At 51.4% G+C, this 26206-nt stretch overlaps 1 protein-coding gene across 1 annotated transcript; it reads left to right on the top strand.

Annotated features, from left to right (window-relative positions):
- The first annotated feature begins 885 nt into the window (after nucleotides 1-885).
- LOC139596577 (hydrocephalus-inducing protein homolog) lies at nucleotides 886-26203 on the top strand. The gene is made up of 27 exons (XM_071440983.1): nucleotides 886-916; nucleotides 1836-1987; nucleotides 2240-2359; nucleotides 2493-2627; nucleotides 2818-3017; nucleotides 4782-4906; nucleotides 5477-5678; nucleotides 6090-6273; nucleotides 6628-6727; nucleotides 7225-7343; nucleotides 8369-8592; nucleotides 9551-9618; nucleotides 10342-10577; nucleotides 11310-11410; nucleotides 13238-13373; nucleotides 13817-13978; nucleotides 16182-16334; nucleotides 18188-18426; nucleotides 18773-19028; nucleotides 20018-20161; nucleotides 20329-20472; nucleotides 20961-21274; nucleotides 21460-21763; nucleotides 22800-22898; nucleotides 23589-23798; nucleotides 24997-25134; nucleotides 25435-26203. Exons 1-27 carry the CDS (start codon nucleotides 886-888, stop codon nucleotides 25759-25761), a joined length of 4623 nt encoding a protein of 1540 aa, XP_071297084.1. The 3' UTR covers nucleotides 25762-26203.
- Nucleotides 26204-26206: the final 3 nt, after the last annotated feature.

Genomic DNA, 26206 nt, shown 5'->3' with positions numbered 1-26206 from the left:
AAGGCAGACAGAGCTGATTTTCAGCACAGCTGCTGGGTCTGGCTTTAGTGGGGATGTATTTTTCTCCCTCAGCCTTGTTCACTTCTCCCCAGACCTGAGCTAATGGGACAATAGTGTCAGCTTTATCTTGTCTCAAGTTCCCTTAGGCAGCTTAACTCACAGTGCCAAGTTCCAGTCAGGAGGCATTTTCAGGGAAGGGTGGGCTTGGGTGGTCTCAGCTTCTTATTCAATTTTGTCACAATGGGCAAAAAGTCCTTTATAGCAATATTTAAGCCATAAGCCATAACACTCCAGTCTCTCTCAAGTCCTGTGAGGAGCAGCTGAGAGAGCAGGGGTTGTTTAGCCTAAAGAAAAGGAGGTCCACTCAAGCTATTTTAAAGTAATATTTAAGCTACAGCTTTGATTGTTCTAAGTATTTTTAATGTTGAGCATTTTAGCTCCAGGTTTCAGTATGATCCATCTTTGACTTGCACAAGGTAACCATGTAGTTCAAATAAAGCCCAACTAGAGGCCTAACAATACTAGCTGCTTATGCCAAACAAGCACATAGCTACTTTCAAATCATAGAAAATCTTTAGCACCAGTATATCCCTTGAGTCTGCCATGAACTGGGTTCTGGATTTTCAGAGTTCCATTGTTGCTCCTTCCAGTTCTGTTGAGGCACTGTCACTCATCTGTGACATCATCTCTTCACAATGGCATCTGGATTCCCAGGAAGGACACCAACACCTCGACTTTTGCTTAGGGAACGACTTAAGCCTAATACTGTGAGTAGCCCCTGGGGCTGTGTTAAGGCTGGAAACTGCCCTGGTGTCCCTGCTCTCCCTGCCCCTGTTGTCCAGCAGTGCTCTGAAGCTGCAGAGCCCCTCCCCAGCCCTCTGTGCCATGCTCCTGTTGCTGGGGCTGTCCTGGTGCAGTAGGGAACACTGTGGGATGTGTCAGGGACAGCCCAGCGCCTTGCCTGGCTGTGCCAGCAGAGCCAAGTGAAACCAATGTACAGCTGAAGCCCTCAGCATGGGCTTCTTTCCTTCCCCTTTGCCACAGCAATTCCTTCTGTCAGGCTGGGCACTCACCTGTGCTGCTCTGACCAAGCTGCCCTTGGGCACCTGGGCATGTGAGGGGGAGGCTCAAACTCTGCCCCAAGCCTTGAGAGCCACGGCTGGTCCCAGCTGGAAGAGCTTCCAAAGCAGCTGTTCTCTCCCAGCTCCTGGGTGGGCACAGATGCAGCCCTGCAGGCAGCACTGGAGCCAGGGCCACAAAGGTCCCTTGCTGTCTGCAGCTCACTTGACTGAAGATGCCCCACTGCTGAGGCTCTGCCAAGGACATCCCTCTGTTTTCTTCTCTCGAGGGCTCTGTCAGCCCAGACAGAGAAAACCAATGCTAAGTAACAGAGAGAGCTAAAACTTGGACACATTCCTGTGCACCTCACTCTTGGTACAGCTTCTCTTGCTTGCTTCCCTTGGACTCAGCCAGCAGTGCTATCTCCTGCCTGGGAGTTTTGAGTGTTGTGCAGGGGTGGAGTTCAGGCAGTTCTGAGAGCTCCTCCCCACTCTCTGGAAAGGTCACTGCCTCAATCCAGTGAAATGTAAGAGGAAACAAATGCCCAAAGAGCAGAAATCCCCAAACATGTCCCATCAAATCACAGAGAGACTCATGGGACAGAGCCATGTGGCTGGAGTATGTCTATTGCACTCTGTATTATTAATTTATTGGTGCTAAGTATTTCAGCAGGCAACTTCCAGGGTTTCCAGAACTGTCCTAATGGCTGTGATCACAAATTATTCATCAGTAATAAGGGAAGAAGAAAAGCCTTCATGAGCAAGGGCATTTCTGAGACTCTTGCTGGATTTTTGCCTTTCAGCTGACTCCCTCTGCGTTCCAGAAGGAGATGTCTCTGAGCACCAAGCAGAGGCTGGCCAGAGCTAAGAAGCTGAGGCTGCCTCAGGCTGTCCAGCCTCAAGACAAGCCTGGGACCTCCCATCACAAGGTAGCCTTTCCCTGCCCTTGCTGTTTGATGTGAGAATTGAGGAGGATGCCAAAAGAGCAGCTTGGCTTGAGCCTGCTCAGCCTGCTCCAGGAGCTTTTCATCAGCCCAGGGCAGAGGTGGGAGAGCCACTGTTTGCGCAGTGTGGGCTGGGCAGATGTGCTCACCCAGAGTCTCTACTTCACTGGGGATCGGAGCAGAATCTTCCTCCCAGCAGCTGAACCTGTCTCTGCTCTCTCTGGCCTCTCCTTGCAGTTCTCAGCAGCTGACCCAGAGCAGAGCTCAATTCAGCCTTGCCCACCAGAGGTGGTGTTCCAGAACTACAGCCCCAATGAGGTCTGTGAAGTGCCGCTGATTCTGAGGAACAGGGACAAGGTGAGTGCCGGGACGTGGAGGTTTAACGCTGTGCTGGAAGAGGAGAGCACAGAAGAGTGGTTAAGGATGGCACCAGGGCATGTCCACTTGTCTCCACAAGTGGAAAAACCATCATTCCATGTCTCTCCTGCAGGTTCCTCACTTGGTGAAGGTCACCATGAAGAGCTCACCTTATTTCCAGCTGGTGGGCCCCAATGACGCGTGCCGCAAGGTGCCACCGGGCCTCTACATGACTGTCCGCATCCTCTTCACCCCTGGGCAGAAAAAGGTGAGTCTGGAGGGCCCAAGAGGTTGGTGTCTGCAGTGGAAAGTGGACCTGCAAGGCTGGATTCAGGGCATCTGGCCTGGGTTTTGAGGACCTGTTCTGGTATCAGAGGATCTAGAACTGGGAGATACTCTTTGCCTGTGCTTAAGATGGGGATAAAGGCTCTGTGCTGAGACAGTTTCTTTTCCCACAGGATTATTCCCATGAGCTCACCTGCACCACTGAAAGGGAAGAGTTCATTGTGCCAATTCGGGCCATTGGTCCCCGAGCCATCCTGGACTTTCCTGACCAGCTGGACTTCTCCGAGTGTCCGGTCAAGCACAGCACCCAGAAGACTCTGCTGGTTCGCAATGTCGGTAACCGGACAGCTCATTACCAGCTGAGCACCCAGAGGTGAGGCAGCTCATCTGTCCCTGTGCAAAGGATATCACCTTTGGGTGAGAGCAGAGTTGGGAAAGAGCAGCAAAGGAACCAGAGCATCAGAGCTGCTGCCCTGCAGCCCTGGCTGGAAGTGAGCAGGATGGATGGCATCTGCTCTTGCTTTCAGTGTTCTTAGCAGGATGCAGCCTTTGAGCTTTCTCTGTCCCAGATTTCCTGGAGGGTGCTGGAACATGTTGGTAGCTGGCTTGCTGAGCACAAGCAGCTTCTGAAATGCTTACTCACCACTGCTAGCCAAACAGACCCATTCTCTGGGAGGCCCCAGGCACGTGGCTCTCCAGTGGTCCCTGCATCAGATGCCTCATGTGAGCTGTGCTGTGGACAGCCTGTGCTGTTCCTGTCAGTCTCAGAAGACAATCACTGTTTCTGCTGTTGGTTGGAGAGGGTAATGCATTTTTGACACCATATCTGCAAGGAAACCAGTTCACTTGTCTGGTGGTGTGTTGAAAGTTATGTGATTCCAGAGGTCTTGGTGTAGGAGCTGAGCTCAGGAATGCAGCACAGACCTGCTGTCTAACCTCAGGCAACTGAGTGGCTTTGATTTTTTTTTCCCTGGCAAAACAGAGGTCAAAAGGCAAATTGACTTTTCTGCTGTGAAACGTGAGGGTCCGAGAGGAGCTTCCACCAAAGCCTGCCAAAGCTATTGGCAGCTCCAGTCCAGGCTCCTCAGATGCTGCTCAAACAGGCTGCTGCGTATTTGACAGTGCAAATATGTAGGCAGGAACTTGTAAATCCATGCACGGTTTTCCTCTGGGATTTCCAGATCTTGTTTTGTCACCACCAAAATAAATACCCAATAAAGTCTGGTATCCTTTTACAACGTGCTTGCCAGCAGTTCTATTGAGTGCTATAGAGCATGTTGGATCCTGCTTGATAGGGATTTAAAGAGTTTCTGAACTTCAGGAATTAAATATTGAAGCAGATGGAATAGAGCCGGGGTGCAGTGACAGAGGGAAAGATGGAGCTTGTGAGCTGCTGACTCTGGACAGAATTTTTCAGCACAGAGATGGAGCTGCTGTAACCTAACAGACTGAATTTATTAGAATAGTTAATGCTGTTTGATGCCAGGTGTTACACCATCACTTAAAAGTAATGTATGTTAAGATTAGATGATATTTGGGTTTCTTCCTGCAATAATTGTTAGTGGACACATGAGGCAATTCAATTAGCCATAATTTTTCTGTCTTCCTTGGTGTGGGAGGCAATTTTTAATGAGATTGATTCTCCCAAAATAAAATCATTTAATAATGGCAGTTAAGGCACCAGTGGACAAAAGAATGTTTGGCTGTAGCAGATAATGGTACCATGGGACTTGAAACAGATTGCAGCCTCCTTGCACACAGCATTTACCAAAAGTGCAGGTGAATGGTGCTTTGAGAGACTTGGTCACAAAATTGCCAGCTTTGCTCACTGGTCAGCTCTGTCAGTAAGGGGAGCTGATGCCTGATGAAGGTAAGCAAGATGCAAAGGACCCTTGAGCCTCATTGCAGAGAGCTGGATACAGAGTATGGGGGAGATGAGGTCATTTCATCCCACAGGATCTTGTGAGGGCTGGATCTCCTCACACTAGAGTCAGCAGCTGGTTCTGACCCTGTCTCTTCTGTCTTCTGCTGACTGTGGTTGGTTTGCTCTTTGCTTGCACAAGTGAGCAGAACTGGACTGCAAAAGGGTTAACATCCCCAAATCTCCACCAAGAGTCCTACCATCTCTGTGTTGCAGCCCTTTCTCTGTCATTCCGACCATGGGAGCTCTGGATGTTGGTGACGCTGTGCAGGTGGCAGTGGAATTTCAGCCACTGAAGACTGGTGACCATTCCGGGTCCCTTGTTGTGCACTACGACACAGGTGAGTGCTGGGCACTGCGCAGGGCACTCTGTGCATCCCTCAGAGCAGAGCCTGTTCTAAGCAGAAAGGCTGCTGTGGCCGTGGCTTTCAAGAGGGAGATGATGATAGTTTTCAGGAGGTTCATTTTCTAGTCATCTGGTTTGTAGTCGTGTAGTTTGTCATCTTGATCCTTGTAGAGCTCCATGTAAATGCCATTTCTAGAGAGCATGTCAGGTATTTGTTGTTTGCATCTCACCTGGGAAAAGCTCACCTGCAACAGGAACAGTGAGCTTGAAGTCTGAGCCCAGATGAATCCCAGGAGCTGGCTGGGAATAATGAAGCTTTGAAAGCTCTGGAAATGAGGGAGCCTTTGGTAGGGGTTTGGTCTAGAGGGTGAAATGCTGGCAGGTTGTCAGGACATTGTCATGCTGTGCACATGCAGCTCTCAGCTTGTGATACATGGACTGAGCCATGGAACTGCTCGTTCAGCTAAAAGCTGTGACACTTTCTTCTGCTGCCTGTGGTTTGCTCTGTTCCTTGTGCTTCCATCAGCCAGTGAGTGAGCAAAGACTGCCCTTTGCTTTGTTCCAGGTGAAGACACCCACACAAGCCTTCATGGAAGAGCTGTGGAGGCCCCCATCGGGCTGGACAGGAACACTGTGACCCTGGAGAAGACGTACATCAGCATGTCAAACAGCGCAACTGTGCTCATCCACAACCGCAGTGATATCACAGCCCGCTTCCAGTGGAAGGCTGTTGCTACTCAGGAACAGGAGGATCAGCTGAGGCTGAGGTAGGTTGGAAAGATCCATTTCAGTGCCATGCCTTGCCCAAGGGTAGAAGTAACATATGGCTTCAGGAGCTACTGGTGCTTTTGAATGGCTTTGGGTAAGTAAACCAGCCCATCGCTACCTGCCTCCCCCAAGCACTTGTGTGTCAGGAAAAGCTGCCTGAGGTGGCTGCTGGATTCTCCCTCAGCTGGGGCAGAGGCTTTGAGCCAGAAGGTTCTCTTGAGTGCTGCTGGCTTTGGAAAGCTCTCCTGAGCTTGCAAGTGTGGAGTGAACAAGTGATCCTCTGATCCATTTGGGACCCCATGGCTCAGGGTCAGCCCTTTGCTGGGGAGCTGCTCCTGCACTTCCACTTCTCTCAGCAAAGACATGGCTCATTAAACAACCTGCTGGGTTTGTCTTTCCTATGCCTGCAGGCAGTATCACAGGATATATCAGCAGCAAAGGCAGAAGTTGTATGGTTTTCTGAAGGAGCGTGAACTGGACATCACTTGCCGAGAACGCCTTGCTCTTCTCAACCACACCTTCCAGAGTGAGATAGCAAAGATCAGAGGGGATCCCATGCTGTTAGACAATGACATTTTCTCCCTTCAGCCGAAGGTAAATGATGGCTGAGAGCCTGCCTTCCTGCTTCTCTTCTTCCTCTTCCTCCTCATCCCTGAGTAGGGTCACTTGACTGATCCCTGCCTCAGCTGGCTTTGTGTGCCAAGAGAGAAGTCATGGGGATTCTGGTGAGGTCAGAGAGCTGGTTGCAAAAAGCATTTCTGCCCTGTGGGCTCCTGCAGGCAGCAGGAGCCTGACTAAAGCTTCCAAACTCTGTTGTCAGTGTTCTTATGAGTGTTACTCACTCCTTGCTTGTCACTGATGCTCTAAATAACAGCTTACAGGACTGTGGTTGAAAACAAGAAATGTGATGTCTGAAGATGAATGTTTGGGTGTCTCCTTCTGCTTTAGGAGGGTGAGATCAGGCCGAACTGCTCTGCTGAAATCAGCGTGTTCTTCACGCCCCAGGCAGCCCAGGTGTACGAGCGAACAGTTTACTGCGACATCTCGGGTACGGCTCCTTCCCCTGCCCCTCTCACTGCAACGAAGGCCAGCTGCAAACACTCCCCCAGATCACTGGGCCCCTGTGCCATTGCTGGGGAGGGTCTGTGCTCGGCAGGGCAGTGCTGGCACATGCCCACTGTCCCTGCAGCTTCCAGGGCATCTCCTCTATTTTGATTTTTTCCCCTCTCAGCTGTTCTGAATGCTGCCTGTATTTAGTCTGCTCCTCCTCCCTTGGGAAAAACACCCAAGGGAGGTGCACCCAGAAGGAGGAAAAACAAAATTTCTGGCATTTCCTAAAGTTCCATGCTCAACATAGGGATAGAAGAAAGGATGGTCTCTATGGATGTACTGCATCTCCTGAGGGAAGAGAAGGGTCCATATCTGCTCCTGGGACATCAGGAGCCGGTCCCATGCAGCACAGAGTCAGGGACTAGCACTAAGGCAGCCTGGCAAATGCAGGATAGCAGAAGGAATTACTGTACTGAAATAGAAATCTCTCCCCAGGCCGTGAGGACAGGCTGCCCCTGCTCCTCACAGGGGAAGGCCTTGGGCCCCAGGTCCATTTCCACTTTGAGGAAATGAACATCAGGGAGGTTTCTGTCAGAGTAACCCACAGATATGAGGTAAGCAGCAGGGTTGGGGTGGGTCCTGGTGGCTCCTAGGGTAGCAGTGAGCCTTGTGGACCTGTGGAATTCCTGGCAACTTGGGTAGTTGGGATACTAGTTAAATTTGGGGGATTTCTTGGAATCTGGATCTTTTGGATGGGGTCTGTTGTTCATGAGACCCCAGTCCCTGCTTTTGGGCAGTCTTCTTTGGAGATCAGCTGGGAGGCTTCCTGCAAAACTGCTTGACACATGAAACCAACACTGGGTCCAAAAGCTGCACGTTCAGAGGCTTTTGTTCCAGTCCCAGACACAAATCACCTTTGTGCTCAGGCTGTCCAAAAGCAGCTGGAACAAACTGGCTGCATTTGATTTCAAGTCCACTGCAAACAGTTTTCAGTCATGTCCCTCCTGCATATTCGTGGGAGTCAGAGGAAAACCATCCACCCTCCTGGCTCAGCGCTGCTCAAAGCCCTTGGCAGTGCTTTCCCTTGCTGACCAGTCCCTCACCACACTTCAGCCATGATGTACCTCTGGCTCTAGAAAGAGCCAAGTGTTTCTGGGAAAGAAGCAAAGGAACTTTCTACATCTTTGCTCCTGGTTTCTCCCACTCCTGCTGTAAACAGGTTGGGCTGCAATGGAAGCTGAACATGCCCTGCCCATGGTGGGGTTGGGCACATTTGAAATCACTGTGGTGATGACACTGGTAATGCTGTGATGCCCAGTGCTGCTCTTAGGGCCAGCTGTGAATGAACTGGGTGATGCTGAGCAGCCCCTCTGGGCTGCAGGTCAAAGTGGACTGTCTCTGCCAGTGGGAAAACCCCAGAGTGACTCTGGTTATGTGAAGTTATCACTGCTTTGCATGAAAAACCCAAAGCTATACAAAGCTGTATTTCAAAGTTGTATTTTTTTGCTTCTGCCATGCAGCAGCACAGGGCATCCTCTGTCTTTTACAGTAGTTAATAGTTTAATTTGAAAGTGACTCAGACTTCTGTAAGAAAGGAACATTCCTCATGTAGTTCCACTTTGCTTTTCTGCTGCTGCAGGCATACCTGATCAACAATGGGCCTATTGAGGCTCCCTTCAAGCTCATCCCTCCAACCACAGCCATGGGCTCCTGCTTCACCTTCCTGCCCCAGGAGGGCATCGTGGCACCAGAGAAGCTCCAGGTCATCCGGGTCTCCTTCTGTCCCACCATCCGGGGGGAGTTTGAGGAAGAATTCCACTTCCATGTGACCGAATCCCCTAAGCCTGTGACCTTCACTGTCAGGTGAGGAGGGCTTTGGGAGCTTGCTGGGCACATCTGTAGCTGTCTCTGGGTAATCATCTTCCATCTGCCTCATTTTGTGGTGGAACAGAGAAAAAAGGTGTTGCCTGACGTCTTAATCTTGGCTCTGGCATCACTTTAGTCTGGGGGTGCCTGCTGCCCTGTGTGGGTACCCAGGAGCAGGAGTGGCTACTCCCTGCAGGGATGTCTCCTGCTTAGGCTGTTGCAGGCAGTGGGATGGAGCAGCTCTGGGCAGCAGCTGCTCTGGGATGTCCCACCTGAACACCCAGCAAGGCCCCCAGGGCTTTGCAGATGGGCCAGCCTGGGGGATTCTGCAGCAGCAGCAGTGTTTTTAAAAACTTCCATTAATAATCCATGCCAGATGGGCAGCAGCAGCCTCAGCTCCCCTCTCATGGCCATGCTGTGGGGGACAAGCTGAGCTCCCAGCTCCTGTGCACAGAGTGCTCTGGTGCCTCCTTTGCACAGCCAGCAAAGGGCTGATGTGGGAGTCAGGAACTGTGCAGCAGGGGCTGTGCCAAGGACTTGGGCATCTGTCAGCTGCTGAGCACTTTGCTTTGGCTGCCTCCTGCCCACATGGGTGCTGTGCTGAGCACAGGGTGCTGGGGTGATTTGAAACCCAGGGTGGCTCTGACAGCAGCTTTTATCCACCCTCTCCCTACAGACACCCAAACCCTTTGTGATTCCCTTTAACAGAGGCACTGCCTCCCTGCCTTTGTCCATCCTCTGCCTAAGGACACCCAAACCCTTTGTGATTCCCTTTAACAGAGGCACTGCCTCCCTGCCTTTGTCCATCCTCTGCCTAAGGACACCCAAACCCTTTGTGATTCCCTTTAACAGAGGCACTGCCTCCCTGCCTTTGTCCATCCTCTGCCTAAGGACACCCAAACCCTTTGTGATTCCCTTTAACAGAGGCACTGCCTCCCTGCCTTTGTCCCTGCAGGGGCTCTGTGATGGGACCCACTTTCCATTTTGATGTGCCTGCCCTGCACTTCGGTGACGTTGCCTTTGGTGAGTGTGCCCTGGGCTGGCACCACAGTGTCAGAGCTTGGTGTGGTGCTGAAATGGAGCACTTGAACATAAGAGCATTCATCACTCGTGTTCCTCCACCACAGCCTCTTCAGGGTGTTCATTCCAGGGCTGCTGGTGCCTCAGGTACCCTTTTGCCATCATGAGATCAAACAGGACCAAAGGAATAAAAAGTCAGCATCACTGTTTGGCCACTTCTGGTTTCCCTTTTAGTTAGTGGCACAATAAAGAAAGGCACCAGGCAGGAATATGGTTCTGTAATAGCAGATTCATCCTGCTTAATCTGATTTCATTCCTAAGGTTTCTTCAGCTGGGGGCAGCTGTTTTATCTTTGTTTCTTTTAACTGTGCTGCTGAATGTTGTCTGCATGTGCTTCCCTCAGTGGCATTTGAGATTGTGACATCCTTTTTGTGCCTCTCTTGCCTCCCTGCTGCAGTCACTGTTGACGGGCATGGAGAAGCCCTGGGCTGTGCCTGCAGTTGGTTTTTCCTCCCCATCTGGGTTTAAATGACTCTTGGTGAGCAGGCTGGGAGATGTCTGCTCCACACATAGCTGGCCAGCCAAGCCATAGATCCACTGCAATGAGCTGTAGTTCAGATCACAAAGCAGTAAAATCCAAGCCCAGTTTTATCCTACCAGCAGGATATTCACACCAGCAGTCATGAGATATTGATGCCTAAATGGGTATTTGTGTCATTTTCTTAGGTTTTCCTCACACCTTGAAGTGTTGCCTGTTTAACACCTCCCTAACACCCATGGGCTTCTTCCTCTACGTTCCTGGGGATGGCGTGGGACTGCCCAGTATTGACAGCTCTACTCAGATAGTCAAACCCAGCAGCCAGGCTTGGAGGAGGCCAGCTCAAGTTGTGAGGAAGCCAAGGGAATTTACCATAAGTCCCTGCAGCGGGACCGTCCGTGCCCTGGGATCCCAGGATATCAAGGTATGGGAAGAGCCCAGCTGCTGGGGCTGAAGCTTCACTGCAGTGTGGGAGGGCTTTAGCTCTGGTGCCAGCTTTGAGCATCCTGGGAGTGAGAGATCTGCACTGCTGGGAGGCCTCTGCTAGCTGGCTTACCCGGGATGTTCCTCAAGGAGCACTGGTTTGTTTCCAAAATCCTACACTGAGATCAATACCATATGGTCAAGTCCTGAAGCCATTCTTGTGGTTTTGAGAGCGATTTCTTTGATTGAAAGTGGGCAGAGGAAGGATGAAAACAGAAAGTTGCTGTTAAAGAGAGAGATATCATTGGAGGAAGCAGTTTTCTTTTCTTCCTGGTCTTGTTTCTCATCTCCGGGGCAGCAGATGAGTTGTAGTCACTGCAGGAATCTTCAGTGGGGACAGAAAATACTCTGCAGCCATGAACTGCCCAGCATGTGCTGGGCCACACTGCCCTCAGCTTCCTGCTGTAAGGCTGGACTCGTTCCATTCAAGACAACAGACTTCTTCTGCATTTTTGTCATTGTAGTCAGGTGAAAAATTAGCCCCTTTAGCAAATCTGATATTGCCAGAGGGCTTTTTTTACTCTCAAAGCCTGTTGCTCTACTTATGGACCAGCAGGAAAATTAAAGCAAAATCCTCCCTTTGTCTACCATGGAGCAAGAGTTCCAGCACACATGGGTGATGAGATTTTGGGAGTTAGCAAATATTTGTTGCACTTCTTTTCTTTTCTGCCAGGTCACCCTGTGTCCCAACACTGTTGGGGAGTACAAGCTGGAGCTGGTGCTGGACGCGGAAGATGTCGGCAAGAAGGCGTTTGCACTGCCCCTCACAGCCAGGTACCAACACCTTTCCTGCACCTGCTTGTCTTTGCTCGTGCATCCAGCACCAGCACGCTGCCTGGCTGCAGCTCCAAAGGAGAAGTGTTGCTTCATGAGCTGGATCTGCCCATCTAGACATGAGAACAGTGCCAGGAAAGCAGCCCATAGTGAGATACCCCCCTGCTCACAGCCAGCCATGGCCCCAGGCCTTTTTCTAAAGGGAGCAGGAATAACATTATTAACTGTTGGCCTAGGGTTTGGTGCTTGAGCTGGAACAAATTTCCAAAGGCTTGCCTGTCCTTCCTGCAAGTGGTGAACTTGTGCTGCTTGTGACCACCCTGCAGCACTGGTTTGGAACACAGGGAGCAGCCTGCTGAGAGCTGGGGTCTGGTTCACTTCAGCACTGCATGTGCAGTGGGGAAGAGGCTCCAGGCAGGAGTGGGGAGAGCAAAAGATCTTACAAAGAGGACTGTAGTCCTTGATGTGGCAGGTCAGCTCAGCTTTCACTGCTTCCCTCTGGCTCTTTTGAGTCATGATCTCAGAGTTGAGACCCAAAGTTGTTCTTGCTGCAGCAGAATTCCATCATGCTGTGCTGCTGTGGGTGTCAGTTTAATGCCAAGAGGGATGCAGTTCCTGGTGCTGTACCCTCTCCCAGGCAGAGCCATCCAGGCAGTGCCTGGGCTGCTGTTCTGTAAAGCAAGCACAAATGGGGACACTCAGTGTAGAGACCCATGGGGGAAAGAATTGAGGGAGCTCTAAGAACTGGGAGAAGTTGATCACCTGCACTGTGGGCCTTGTGCCCTCCACTGCTGGAAGAGATGATTCAGTTTTTAGGCAGGACAACAGTGCTGGAGGAGAAAAGGGAGTCATTTTCACTGATACACTGGAGTCTTGTGTTCCTTGAGCCTTGGTGGGCTGTTGCAGTGTGTTTTGTTAAGTTATTAGGTTGGTTTGTTCCAATCCCCTTCTGTCTGAAAATGGTTCTGCCCCAGTTCTCCCTTCCCGCCTTTGGAGCTGTCTGTCTCCCTGGCTCCACCCCAGCCAACAATGTATCCCCTAAACTCCGCCCTGGTTTCCCTGGAAACCCTTGGATCTTGTCTTCTGACCCCTCCCCGGTGCCCCGCCAATCACTCTCACTGCCCGCCCTCACTGCTAGAATGTTCCAGCAGGGGAGTTCGATGGTTGGCTGAGGGACCGGGGCCCCTCCCCAGAATGTTTCCCGTTGGTGCTGCCCACGTGTCAATCCCTTGGACCCCACTCCCCACTGCACCCCCATTGGCCCAATGCCCGGCACCTCCCTTGTTCTCCCTACCCCTTAAAACTTGCTGTCCCCCCCCTCCCCCCGTCTCCTCCTGTCGGTCCCTCCGGGGTTCATTAAAGCCCGGATTAAGCCACAGTTGGAGTCCGCCCTCTTCTTTCCGCTGGCTGCGGCCTTTACCAGACTTTGTCCTGCCCAAGGTGTGCCTGCAGCCGCAAGCCGGGCACTGCCTCAGGCGCTATCCCGAAGGCAGCTCTCGGGAGAAGGGCCCCTCGTGCTGCTGGCAGTGCTGGAGCCAGCCGGACGCTGACAGTTGAGAGCCACTGCTGCAGTGGGCACTGGTCCTCACTGGAAAGGCTCCCCCAGAGCTCATGGACCACTGGGACTGTTACAGGAGTCCTTGCAAGTGTCCTTGGGCAGAGAAGGGGAAAAACTGCTAAGACAGCTCTGGACTGCTGTAGGACTACTCTACTACTCTACTCCGTTAGATTTGCAAATATCTTCTGCTCCATTGCATGCTCCTGGAGGACAAAAGTTCTCCATGCTCCCAGTGTCTCTAATTGCCCTGGGGTCATCTCTTTGCCCAGGTGCATCGTTCCTTCATTGCAAGTGCTCAACCCTGTCCTGGAACTGGGGCACTGCTGCTTGAAGGTCCGTTATGATGAGAAGGTGACCCTGGTGAATGACAGCGACTTTCCTGCCTCCTACTGTGTTCTCACTCAGGTTTGGCCTTGCATCCATCTCCTCCCCTCAAATGTTACTGAGGGGCTTATTAGGGGAATAAATGGGTTTGGATAAGACCTTGCTGGTTTCTATTCAAAGCTAAAGGTTTTCTGAGAACAAGAACCTAAATACAAACTTTAGGAAGCAGTTTAACATCTTGAGGAAGATGTTTAGAGTCTAGTCCTTGACTTGCTTTCAAGTGGGAGAGCTTAGAGGGTAGTGAAAATCTGATGCAAGGAGGCTGTCAGCACCCAGGTGGGTGTTTCTGATGCAGCAACTTTTGGACCCCCTGGTGATGCTCAGCACCTACACCTTGCATCTTGTTTTTTGCCTGCTTCCTCCTGAGAATTTTTAAAAGCATGTGGGAGTTGCTCTTGTGGTAGAGGTTAAGGAGTTTAAAGTTTCCTCAGTCCTGAAGATGCCTTTGATTCTGTCCCTGCCAGGAACACAAGAAGGAGGCTGCTCTGTGGTACTTCAGCCCTGCACCCTCTGGCATTATCGAGGCTCACAGCTCGGTGGAGATCCCAATTGAACTCGAGGCCCAGTTGCTGGGACAGTGCAAGATCACTGCTAAGCTGGCCGTGTTTGGGAGCGAATCCCCACTGGTGAGAGCAAGGGGACGCGTGTGCCTTGAGCAGCTCATCCCAGTGGGGTGGAAACTGCACAGGGATTCTTCCAGGAACTTGTGATTTATGGCTGGTGGACAAGGACAGAAGGGACTGGGGGCACAAGCAGCAGCTCATGCCTAGGAAAGAGGAAGAGTGGGAGTCTCACAGGTGGCAATCTCAGTGCCTGACCCAGCATAGAGTTACAAATCTGGGAGATGGGATAACACCCCCAGGCTGAAACCCAGATCAGTCCCTGGGTCTCATTCTCTGCCGTGTTATCAGATGAACACAAGTGCTGCTTCATTACAACTGTTCAGCATCACACAGGGACATCCCTGAATCCTGCTACAGCACCATTTGCTAAGGCAAACACTGAAGGAATGTTTTGTGCAGAGCTGGACTGAGGCTTCTCTGAAAGCCAGGTCCCTCAGGTCTGAGAAATACCCAGCATATCTCCTCAACAAAAGCCCAGCCAAAACCATATGAATATCCACACAACTTGCATCTGCAGCACAGGCTTTGCTTGTTTTTTCCACCAAGTTTGGAAATGGATAAGGCAAGCAATTCCTGAACTAAAGCCTCCTAAAAGAGGACTCTGAAGATTCTGAAGAAGATTTCAAGGATTGTAAAGAAGATTCTAAAAGAGCTCCTAAAGAGGCATATGTCATAACAGCAAGAGTGGCTACAAAATACAGGCCCAGCCTGCCAGGCACGGATGCTCCTCATCCCTCCATAGTCTGGTTTGTGCCATGAGCACCCCACCAAAGGCAGCAGTGCTGCAGGATGTGGGGGGTGTGTGTAGCAGTAACACTGAGGACAAAGCTGCTGTCTGCTCTTATTCTCCTTCCTGTGTGTCACACTGCCCGTGGCACTGCTGAGCAGGGCTGTTCTTGTCCCTTTTAAGAATCCTGTAGATGAAGGGTTTGTGTGTTTTTATAAGCCTTTTCCTCAGTGAGGATCTGTCCCATTGTCACACCCTAACTGAAGCCAGGTCAGGCATCCTCCAGGTGCTATTCTGCTCCTCTCCAAAGGGCTCTGCCCTGCCTCTGCTGCTTCTGTCCCACTGTCACCTAGAAGTGAAGCCAGCTGGTGAGGCACAGCTCCTCCCTGCAGCTTCCTCCAGGGAGCCTTGGGCAGCAGCATCAGCCAGGCTGCAGCCCTCTGGGCCTGCCTTCTCCCAGAGGAATAAAAGATCCCTCATCATGCAGGGCTTTATTCCTTATTCTTGAGGTACCAGCCCTGGTACATAGTTTCTGGCTCTTCTTTGCGCAGTCATGTATGTCCCAAAGGGATGTGCATTTCTGGATGCTGCTCCTTCTGACTAAGGTAATTCTGGCAGTTGTCAATGCCATTCCCTCAAGTCAGACATTGCAAAAGGTTTTACATCTTAGAGGCTGGTTTCTTCTGTGGTTAAATCATACTCCAAGCCCTCCAGTGAATCTTATTGGTGTTGTGAGTTTTATGCATTCAAGTCCTGTGTAAGAGTTGGGGTATTTAGGACCAGTGAAATCCAACAAGATTGAATAAATTGTCCTGGTTTCCACTGGTGTGAGCAGGTAGTTTAGCAAAGGGATCCATGTTCCTTCTCCCACCGTCTGTGCCAGCTCTGCAAGAACAATCCTTTTGAGTTTCAGACTATTAAGTCAGTTCAGCCTTTTTTTTAAGGAAGAAATATTGCTTGAATGATGCAATTACTAATTAATGCCCCTTACTCCTATATATGAAGATTACACATAAGCACAAATTGAAGGCAGCTAACTTGCCTCATCTTGACTCTGAAGAGCCTGCCTTGCTTCTGACTCATGCTGCTTTCACCAGTGTAGCTTTTTGAATTGTAAAGAACTCGGTGTTCAAGGATGGCTGTGCAGCAGTGAAAGGTGGGAGGGTGCTTTGGGCCAAGGTGGAGCAGTGAATGAAGCAGGCAGCAGGTAAAGGCAAGAGCCATGTGGAAGAGGTGTGAAGAAGCAAGCATGGCAAACAGCAGGGCTCTGTCCTCTGATAATGGGAGCTTGTGGCTTTCAGGTGGGATCACTGCAGACCCCACACTTGCTCCAGGCCTTCTGTTTCAGTCTGCACCACCGACAGCTTCAAAGGGCCATCATTATCCCCAGTCTAGGAATGCTCTTAGAGCTGGCTGTGCTTTTAAAACTGCCTTTGTTGTGTCTTTTTTTTGACCTTTCCTACCTTCTTCCTGGAACAGGAGATCCGCCTGGAGTGCGTTTGCCAGGGCCCCGTTGTCTATGTCCATCCCAGGGAGATAAACTTCGGCTCTATCCCAGTCCTAGAAGATCGTTCCAAAACTCTCCACCTTGCCAATCAGTGTGAGATTCCTGCAACCTTCCAGGTGGAGATGGTAAGTGTCTGTGGGGCTGTTTTCTAGGGAAAAGTGCTGGTTACTAGCAGCCCTTGACTTGTTTTTTGGATGCAACATTTCTGTATTGTTCTGTGTGAGTGGAAGCAAGATATTCCATCCAAGTGCAAGCAAGAGGAGCCAGGATCTCAGGCACGCCTCTGTGAAATAGTTTGCAGAGAGGCTGGAGCAGAAATGAGTTTGGATCGTGTTTTCAAGTTCTCTCTTTATTTTGTGGAAGATACTTAACTGTGCAAGTCATGTTTTTGGAGCTTTCAGAACAAGAGAAACCTGTGGCCCTTTGCTCCTAAGAGGGCATGGATTTCCCCATGGACTCCATTCCATCTGCATTTGCTTTGTGCCAAACTTGTGTTAATGGCAGAAACCAGGGTGTGAGATCTGCTCTCAAGCTGCTCATGGGGAGGCAAGTTTCACAACTCCTGTGGGTCAGACCAGTAGTGCTGTTGCAAGCAAATGCACCTGTGAGGGTTGTGCAGCCCCAGAGCCTGTGGTCTCTGTAGCATTGCAGAATGGCTCTGGAGATCACCTGCAGAGGAAGGTTGTTGCATTCCTGGAGCTTACAGAGGGGGACAGGCCACAGGGCTGGAGCTGCTCCTCTGGCAGGAGGAGCAGCCAGGAAGGGTACGTGGCTTGGGTCTGAGTGGGATGTGCTCCCTGCTGGAGGGGGCATCTGTGAAAGGCTTGAAAAAAGCTTTGAAAAGACATTTGATCTTCTGTATATTGGGTGGGTTCAACTTCTGGATCTGGTTAAAGCCAGCCCTGACACTGTGGACTTGTTTGTGTTTGTGGATAAATCATCAGGTGTTGTGTGAGAGTCCAGGCTCAGCCTCTTGGGCCTGGAGGAGGGGTGTGACTTTTCCTCTTGCTGCTTTTCCAGCTGTTTGGGAGATAAACGTTATCCAAAAGTGGAGGATTGGCAGGGCAGCTTTCCCTGACTCCACAATGGAGTTCTGCTTTCAGCCTCTGCAGGGAGCAATGCCCCTTGGCTGGGTGCTCATGGTGTGTAAAGGTTGGGTTTCATGTGCTCCTGCCAGGGCCAGACCTGCAGAGCTGTGTCTGCACAGCTGTGCTGGTGCAAGGCCTTTCCTCCCTCCTTTGGGCAGCCTCCAGCTCTCTTGGCCAGTCTGTGAAGTCCATGAGAAAGCAGATGACAAGAGTTCTTGGGAAGAGTGGGCCATGCCCACAGAGCACATGTTGTCCAGTTTTCTTTCTGCTTCCTGCTTTCCTGCTCTGCTATAAGCATTTGGAGGTGACTTTTCTTTAGGCAGAGGGCACTGGGGCACCTCTCTACAGCTGAAGATTGGTGGGGAGTGAGGGCTTCAGTCCTTTAGGGGGTGTTGAGAAGCACTGATGGCCCCTTGGGAAAGGAGATTTGGGATTTTGCTCAGCTGGCTTTGCAGAGTTATTCTGCAGGCTCTCAGCAGTGTCCTCCAGCTGTGCGGCTGCTGGGCTGGGATTTGAGCAGTCCTGCCTTCCTCTGGCTGTGAGCCTTTGTGCACATGCAGCTCTGCTGCCAGGAAGCCAGCAGGGAGTAAACAGCTTCCCTTGGCAAGCACTCCAAAGAGAGCCAGCAGGGGGAATTACCTTCTCCTGAGGAGGAGTATCCCTTGGGTTGAGCAAAACAGGGCTAATGACCTGAGTGTGTTAAAGGAAGGTAAAATACAGGTTGTATAAGCTCTTGGGGAGTTGCTGTGCTGGACACCATAGCTTACATTTAGGGAAATTAAACCTTTATGGTTTTTATACTCATCTCTTTAGCCTTTCTGTTTCCTGCACCTCACAGCAGAGTGGGGTCCATGGCTTCCATCTAACTTTGTGTTTGTCTTGTCCTACAGGCTGGGAAACGTTCCTGCTGGAGAGTTGAGCCCAGCAAAGGAGTGGTCCCCCCTAATTCTGAGGTGTCTGTGGCTGTCATAGCAAACCTGAATGACACAGTGAAATTCCAGGAGAAGGTGAAGGTGTTCATTCAGAACAACCCTGTGACCATCATCTCTCTCCGGGCTGTGGGCATTGGCACCACAGTTGTCACAGACAAACCTCTCGTTCCAAAGCTCGACTTGAAGTCCTGCTTCAGGTAGGAGACTCTAGAAACTTCCACATCTCCTGTGTGTTCAGCTAGGAACAATTTTTCCATAGCCCTTCAGGCTAGATCTTCTTCAGTACTCAAGGTCCTAGCTCTGTTTCCATGAAGCCACAGGAATTCATTTAGAAATATGTCATCCGAGAGTTGCTAGATATCCTGAAAAGCCACAGAAATGGAAAAGCTGGAAGACCTGGCAGGGCTGAAGCTTTGAGCCTGGGCAGCCTTTTGGGTAGAGGTTTTATTGCAGTCAGGGAATGCCATCAGGGTGAAGCTGAAGCTGAGTGATGCCAGGGAGATAACAGCTGCCATGACATTTTCCATCTCTCTTCTCTTGTAGCTTCAGTCCCTGCTTTTACCACTTCCAGCTGACCAACAGAGGCCGCCGCACGCAGCGGCTGTACTGGAGCACAGAAGGGTTCCGCACCTTCCGCCGCGGCTCCCGGGCCCCTGCCCCCGCTGCCACCAAGGGCCGAGGGGCTGCCCCCATCCCCAGGCCTGGCAGCCCCGTGTTCAAGGTGCGGCCAGTGCAGGTGGACCTGAGGCCGGGCCAGACTGTGGACATGGTGCTGGAAGGCTGCTCCAGCACTGTCCAGGTGAGGCCCCTGCCCAGGGCTGAGCCTTCCCCACCAGATCCCCCCCCTGCAGCTTCTTCTGCAGCCCCTTGACAGTGGCCTGGCAAAAGGAGCAAGTGACTTCAAGAAGCTGTTTCAAGGCCAGTTGCTTTCCTTGCTGGCCACCAGCAGTTGCTACGGCTCTTTTGTGTTTCCCTAACTACCATAAACCCAACTTGCTGATCCCAAAATACAGGCTGAAGGAAGTACTGCTCCTTTGGCCAAACAGGGCTTACCTGTGTCATGTGCTGAGGGAGAAAGGAAGAGCAGAGAAAAGAAGTTGAACTTAGACTAGAAGCCCAGGCAGGAAGCAAATTAAACTACTGTCAAGTGCTTTTTCTGAGGGAAAAGCCCTTTACCCAGGGAGTAAAAGAAAAGCCCTGGGAATGGCAGGAGTGTCTGGGAGCAGCATTGCTTTTCCTCTGAAGACAAACTTGGGCACAGGGCTGCTCTAGCTATGAGTCCTGGAGGGGAAAACACAGTGTGCCAGCTCTAATGATCAGTGCAATGTCCATCCAGGCAGGAAACTGTTCCCAGGGATCATCAGAATTGACAATTTGACTTTGGTCAACTTTTCTATCACTGCTTGCCCCAGTGTCTCAGCCAGCCCTGGTGTCCCAGGGGCAGCCAGGTTTTGCAGCACCCCTGGAGAGCAACTCAGAGGGGGAGATTTTAGCAGAGTCTGGGAGTGTTCTCCTACCTGGACCTTTCTTTCCAGGGCAATGAAACTCTGCCGAGAAGCTGCCAGCTAAGTCTGGTATGCATTCCCTGGCTCCAGGACCCCTGGGCACAGATAGTTAGAGTAAATAGGTGGCAGCACAGAAAGAAAAGAGAGCTACTGAGGAGAGCAGAGACTAACTACAGTCCCTAATAACAAGTGACAGGAATAGGGCCCATGGGTGGGTGGCAAGGCAGTGTGGGGTGTTGGGCCTGCCAGCACACACTGGGAGACAAGGGACTCTTGTGTGCAGGAGGTGAAGGAGCGGCTGCTGTGTCACGCTGTGGTGGGGAAAGAGATAACAAAGAAACAGATCCTGCAAGTGGATGTCATCTGCAACTTCATTTGCCCTGGAGTGCAAATGTCCCCCAGAGCCATCGCTTTCCGTGTGGAAAAGGTAAAGTCACCAGATTGCATCCTGGCATTTAAAGGTGTAACTCTTAAACTGGCTGGAAATAAATAGAAATAGATGCACTTCTGGGGCGGAAAAATGTGACATGCATTGGAAGGGGAAGGAGGTCTATGGCACTTGAGGTCGTTTGCCCTTGTCTCCTGTTTCTGTAGAAACCCAGTGATGCCCTGACACTGCAGTACCAGCTGTTGACATTAAAAAACACCAGCTCCCTGCCATTCAGCATTGTGCTGCACTTGGAGCAGCCCTTCCTGGTCTGCAATGAGAACCAGAAGCCCCTCCCTGCAAATGCCAAGGTGAGCCTCTGTGGGCTTCTTCAGTGGGGTTTGAGGAGGAGGGATGTGGTGGTGCACTTCTGTTGGGAGGTCCTCAAGTTGAGAAGTTTATACTGTAGTGTCAGCAGTGGATTGGCCTGAGCTGAATCAGCAGAGCTGCTGAAGGAATCAAAATCTTATCTGAATTGGTAACATCCATGCTGGCTCTAAAACATGAGGAGAGGGGAGCAGGAAAGCAGATGGAGGCAAGCCATGCAGGGAAGGTGTCTCCTGGAAAGCCATGCCAGCTCTCCAGCAGCCACCCCCTTGTACTGGGGCTGAGCACAGAAACGGGAGCCTGAGGGATCCTGGACTGGACTGTGGTGCCTGCAGCCAGAGCCCTGCTGGAGAGAGATGAACCATGAACTGAGAAGCCCGTGCTGGGGTCACTTGGAGCATTTACTGTTTCATGCTGCCAGACCTTGGGACATCATCCCACAGGTGATTAATTACTGCTCATCTCCTTGCAGCCTTTGAGAGTGGATGTGGGGAAGGAACTTCATCTCTACATCCGGTTTAACCCAGCTTATAAGAAAAGTAAGATCAGCTGGGTGGTAAAGAAGGTTCTCAGGGTGAGCTTCATGGAGCATCCTCATGTGGAGAAGGTCCGTGTTCGGGGGGAAGTCTACTTCCCAAATCTCCACCTCCCGACCAAGGCCGTGGACTTTGGCTGCATCATAAATGACACTGAACAAGTGTTGCATATGGGGATGACCAACTGCAGCCCACTACCTGTCAACTACCACTGGTCATTCCTGACAGACAGAAAGGTGCACACCATAAGGTATGAGCATCATCATCCCCGTGCTGCTCCCAGCATGGAGCTGCTCCAGCCTGGTTCTGGAGTGGCTGTTACTGAGCTCAGCACCCCGGCACCCAGCCAGGGGCTGCAGTGCAGTGAGGAGCTGCTCTTGCAGGCACCTCTCTCTCCCACTGCAGGTTCACCATCACAGTTATGTTATTTTCCAGGTTCATGCCTTCACCACCTCAATTCAAGCCACAGTCACCAAAGAAGAAGGGAGTGTTTCCATGGAGATACTCCAGGACTGAAAGTGTGGAAGAGCTGGCTGAAACCCCGGAAACAACGCAGGATCCTGCCCTGGAGGATCCTGCCCTGGAGGATCCTGCCCTGGAGGATTCTGATGAGGAGGATCCTGCCCAGGAAGATCCTGCCCAGGAGGATCCTGCTCAAGAGGACTCTTCTCAGGAGGATTCTGCTCAGGAGGACTCTGACCAGGAGCCAGCAGATGCAGAGCATTCCCTGGAAACAGAGGTGGATTTTCTTGTGCACCTACCACTTGCTTTGCCTCCCCAACTTGCCACCAAAAAATCATACTCGTGCCAACCTCCCTTTTTGCTGCCCTTCTGTCCTGTGCCCTGAAAGTGGCAGTTGGACATGGGGTGTCTGGGAGGTACAAATAGGAAAGTTTTGCTCAGTGAAGCTCGTTCAGATCCTACAGACCTGTGCTGAGTTTGGGATTTTTTGGCTTATTTTCTTTACAATGTAAAATGAGGTCTTTATCTGCATCATGATGAGAAGGCTTCCAGCTTCCCATGTGTGTCAATCCATGAAGAGGATTCCTGATCTCCACGGAGCCCCTTCCAAACCCAGCTAGAGCACTCACATCTCTGCCTTCACCCAGAAGCTGGTATTGCAGTGACAGCTCCAGAGCTGTCTTTTATAAAGCAAGACTTTGCAAAGTCACTTATTATGGGGCAGTAAAAAGTCACTTATTATTATGCAGTTTAAAAAAAAGATGTAAGGAAGCAGAAGAGTTTCTCAAAAGCCCAGTGTTGGCATTAGGTTTAAGGAGAAGGGTTGTATCTGCTCACACACAAATACCAGTTGTTTCTACACTGCACAGTTTTTCTGAATCAGGAGAAACAAAGCCCTATATGAACAGTGTGGCTGAATGGTTTCAAATAGAAGCACAAAATCATCTTTATTTCCTGGTTGTTGCCATGTATGCACACGTAAACCAGGGAAATTCAAGTGGCCATCCTGGAATCCTGGAATGGTTTGGCTTGGAAGGGACTTTCAGAGATTATGTAGTTCCAACCCTCCCTGCCTGAGTGCTGGGGGCACCCAGTTCCCAGGCAAGTTTGATGTAGGAGGTGCAGATGGAGCCCAGGTCTCATCTGTGGGTGGGCTTGGACCCACACTCAACTGATGGCCTGGACATTTTCACTCTTGATTTGTGCCCAGGCCCCTTTTCAGCTGCTCCTGGTGGGTGAGGAGGTGCAGCCTGCAGCAGAGTGATCTTGCTCAGAGCAGCCAGCTCACTGCAGCCCGTGGTGCTTTTTAACAGGGGCTGGCATCCACTCCTGGGGCGTCTCAGAGGCCGGTGAGGATGAGGGGACTGAGTTGGTTCTCAGAGATGGAGCACCCCAAGTTGGGAATGCAGGAGGTAAGTGGGAATTTGTCTCACGTCCATGTTTCCAGTGTGGGAAGTGGTTCTGTAGCCCCAGTGCCACTGGTGGCCCTCAGCACTGCTCACAGAGGGGCCTCACATCCCTCCCAGTCCATCTCAAAGCTCTGCTGAAGCGAGCGGTCACTGGAGAGGCCATGTGGGATGTTTTGTAGGGCTGCCCCAGGATGCTGCCTGTGCAGCACCTGTGGAGGGCATTGCTCCCATTTACCTCATCAGGTGGTTTTCGGGACATTTTTGTAGGAACTCTGGCTGTAGCAGCTTGAAGGAACAGCATGTAAGTGAGAGAGAGGGAAAAAGGCCTCAGAAGTCAGATGAGCCTTCCCCCAGCTCCAAGGGCTCCCACCTCCAAGTCTCCTGTTTTTCTGAAGACAGTGAGAAGTGTTTCCAAAGACAAGTTCTGCAGCAGAGAGAATTTCTTGCTGCCAGGAGACATTCCAGTTGACTTTAACGTAGTGTATACTCATGGAAAAGTGATTATGGGAGAAGATTTTCCCCATGGTCCCTGCACTGGTCAGTGGCACGGACACAGGATGAGATTAGGATGATTCTGGCTGTGTTTGGGGAATAGGCCCCTCCAGCTGTGACTCTACTTTATTTCAGGACACAGCTGCTCTTCTGCATCCATCTCCACTCTCAGCATCTCGATGTCCCCTCCTCTCCCTCCAGGTGTTTGATGTCCGGCCCCTGTGGGGTGAGCTGCAGCCAGGCGAGAGCGAGCAGGTCACCTTCACCTTCTTTGGGCACGCCAACATCGTGGCCAGTGTCAGGGCGCTGTGCCACGTGCAGGGAGGCCCCACCTACGAGGTGGTGCTGGCCGGGGAGGCCTCGTGCCCCAGCTACCAACTGGACGTGGAGGAGATCGACTGGGGGCTGCAGGTACCGCGGGCTGCTCCTGCCACAGCTCCTTGTCTGGCATCATGGCCACCTCCATCCCAGGCTCTCTGCCCCTCTCAGCTCCTCTGCTGGCTCTGGGCCTTGGGATGCAACCTTTGAGAGACACGTCCAGCAGCCCAGCTGGTTTGAAATGGCCATCCCCACCCTCCCCTCCCTTCCCCTGGCTGAGGGACAGGACACCCTCCTCTCCAAGGCACCTGGCACTGCCTCCTGGCAGCACAAGGCTCCCAGTGAAGATGTCCAGAGGGGCCTGTCCCTGAGATATCCCTCCACTGATCTGCTCCTAAAGCTTGAGCTCCAAGGGATGCTCTTGTCAAATGCTCTTGCTTGATCCACAAAATCATCCAGGGAGGAAGTTGGGCTTTCAGTCACTTCAGTAGCTGAAAACAATGTCCCAGAATAATCCCCACTTTACTTCTTTTCACTTTAACGTCCACAGATACTTCCAGTTCCTGGCACTGCCTGTGTTGTCCTGTGTGCCTCTCTTGTCACCTGTTTCTTGCCAATATTTGCATGCAGGTGCCTTTTCTTCTGGAATGCCTCTCAGAAATGCACAAACTTTTAGATACGATTCAATGGGGACAAAGTTGTCAAAGCAAAAAACTGTTCCTTAGTAACCATTCAGCTGAGCTGGACGTGTGTCTCCCTGCCCCAGAGAGGAGCAAACACACCCTCCAACAAAAAGGCAATCTTTGTATCCCCTTTGGGACAGTCCCTGGCCCCTTTCCCCTCGGAGGGGTACTCAGGAACTTCCATTCTCTCTGATGCCAACCTTTCTGTCCCCTCCCCTCTCATCCTCCTTCCTTTTGGTCAGGTCTTCAACCCCGTCCCTCTGCCAGCTCACAGCAACACCCAACAAACCAACCTGAACAAATCCAAACCACAAACAGCAACATGCAGAACCAACAGCTTCCATTCTTTAACTTCATAAGCTTTTGGCTTCGTCTCACACATCTCAGTGTGGCACATCCTCTGTTTCTCCTGGCTGTTGGTGACCCCTCAGAGTGCAGAGGACCTGGTCCCCTGGTTCATTTATTGCTGGCCTTTACATGGTTTTACCATCTCTCTGTAGTTGTGTGGTTGCATTGTGGCTGTGTGCTGTCAATGCCATGAAAGAGGAAGGAGGTTGCCAGCATCAGGCCTGTGTCTGTAACTTCTCCCTCCTCTGTCCTCTCTCCAGGTGTTTAACAAAGTCCTCAAAGCACAGGTGACCCTGCGGAACACCGGGGTTATGGAATTCACCTACGTGGTGCCAAGCTCCACCACTGGCACTGCAGCAAAACCTCTGCCTGGAGAGCCTGTGGTCGTGCCCAATGCAGTGAGTAGCACAAGACATTGGCTCTGCCCTGTGCCAGGCAGCCCAGGAGAGAATTAAAGGAAAAAAGGGGGAAAAGAGGGAAAAACATGGGGGGAAAACGCCCCAGCCCTGCGAGAGCTCAGGAGCACACACTGCACCCCAGGGTTGGAGGTGTGAGCTTTTGGGCACAAGGAAGGTGGAAAGTGATGTGGTCTGATGGTTTCTTCTGGATGAGAACCTGTCTTCTCAGCCTGTCTGTCCCCTGAGCCATCCCCCATCAAAGCTTTGATGCAGTCCCTTCCTCCTCTCCTGTCCCTGCAGGGTTTCCTTCCACCTGGCCAGAAGCAAGTGTTCAAAGTCTATTATCTGCCAGGAAAGCTGGGAGTCTTCCACAAGACTTTCCAGGTCCATGTGGCTCACCTGGAACCAGCAGAAATCATCCTGAAGGGAAAGGGGACCTTCCCTGGGGTTACCAAGTACCGCCCCAGGATGCTGAAAGGTGAGCACTGTCTGTTGGCTCCCAGGAAGATCCCCTGGTTCTCCCCTGCCATCACACATCAGGCAGCTCACACCCATCTCCTCAAGCCTGGAACTTGCAGGGCTGCCAGACCAACACTTTGGCCTCCGTGGTTGCTTCCTGAGTTTTGAGCAGTTGAGCCCATTTAGGCTTTTTCCCAGGATCCTTTTCCCAGGATCTTGCCAGCACATTGTTGTAGGCCTGGAAGGATGATGGCCAGGCAGAAAAGCTTGGGAAAGGTGTGAGAGAGGCTGGCAGGGCTTTTGGCAGGGTTGGATGTGTGTGGCATTGCAGGGGTGACATGATCCCCTGTGAGAGAGAATGAACATGAGGATTCAGAGAGGAGCAGCAGCATCCATTGTTCTGGGACAGGCCAGTGTTGGGGAAGTGGGACCTCTCAGCTTCAATGGGATTGGCAATGGGTCATGTCTTCTATTTATGGATAATTTTTTCCTTCAGAAGAGGAGGAAATAGTGCAAGAAGAAGAAAAAAACCCAGAGGAAGAAGAAAAGGAAAAGGATGAATCATCTGTCACCATCTGTGGTGATGGAGTCACTGATTGTCAGAGCTGAACAA

The sequence above is a fragment of the Agelaius tricolor genome, unplaced genomic scaffold, assembly GCF_023055355.1.
Source record: "Agelaius tricolor isolate 1412-34295 unplaced genomic scaffold, bAgeTri1.0.p SCAF_15, whole genome shotgun sequence".
In the NCBI taxonomy this organism is placed as follows: Eukaryota; Metazoa; Chordata; class Aves; order Passeriformes; family Icteridae; genus Agelaius; species Agelaius tricolor.
Note: the sequence above shows the minus strand (reverse complement) of the source record. Positions and strands in the feature narration are given on the sequence as shown.

Excerpts from the sequence above, each read along its gene's own strand:
- LOC139596577 (XM_071440983.1), top strand. The coding sequence starts at position 886 with ATGCTCCTGTTGCTGGGGCTGTCCTGGTGCA. Across the intron at positions 6,274-6,627 it reads TTTTCTCCCTTCAGCCGAAG|GAGGGTGAGATCAGGCCGAA; the intron begins GTAAATGATGGC and ends CTTCTGCTTTAG. Across the intron at positions 25,135-25,434 it reads CTGTGGTCGTGCCCAATGCA|GGTTTCCTTCCACCTGGCCA; the intron begins GTGAGTAGCACA and ends CTGTCCCTGCAG.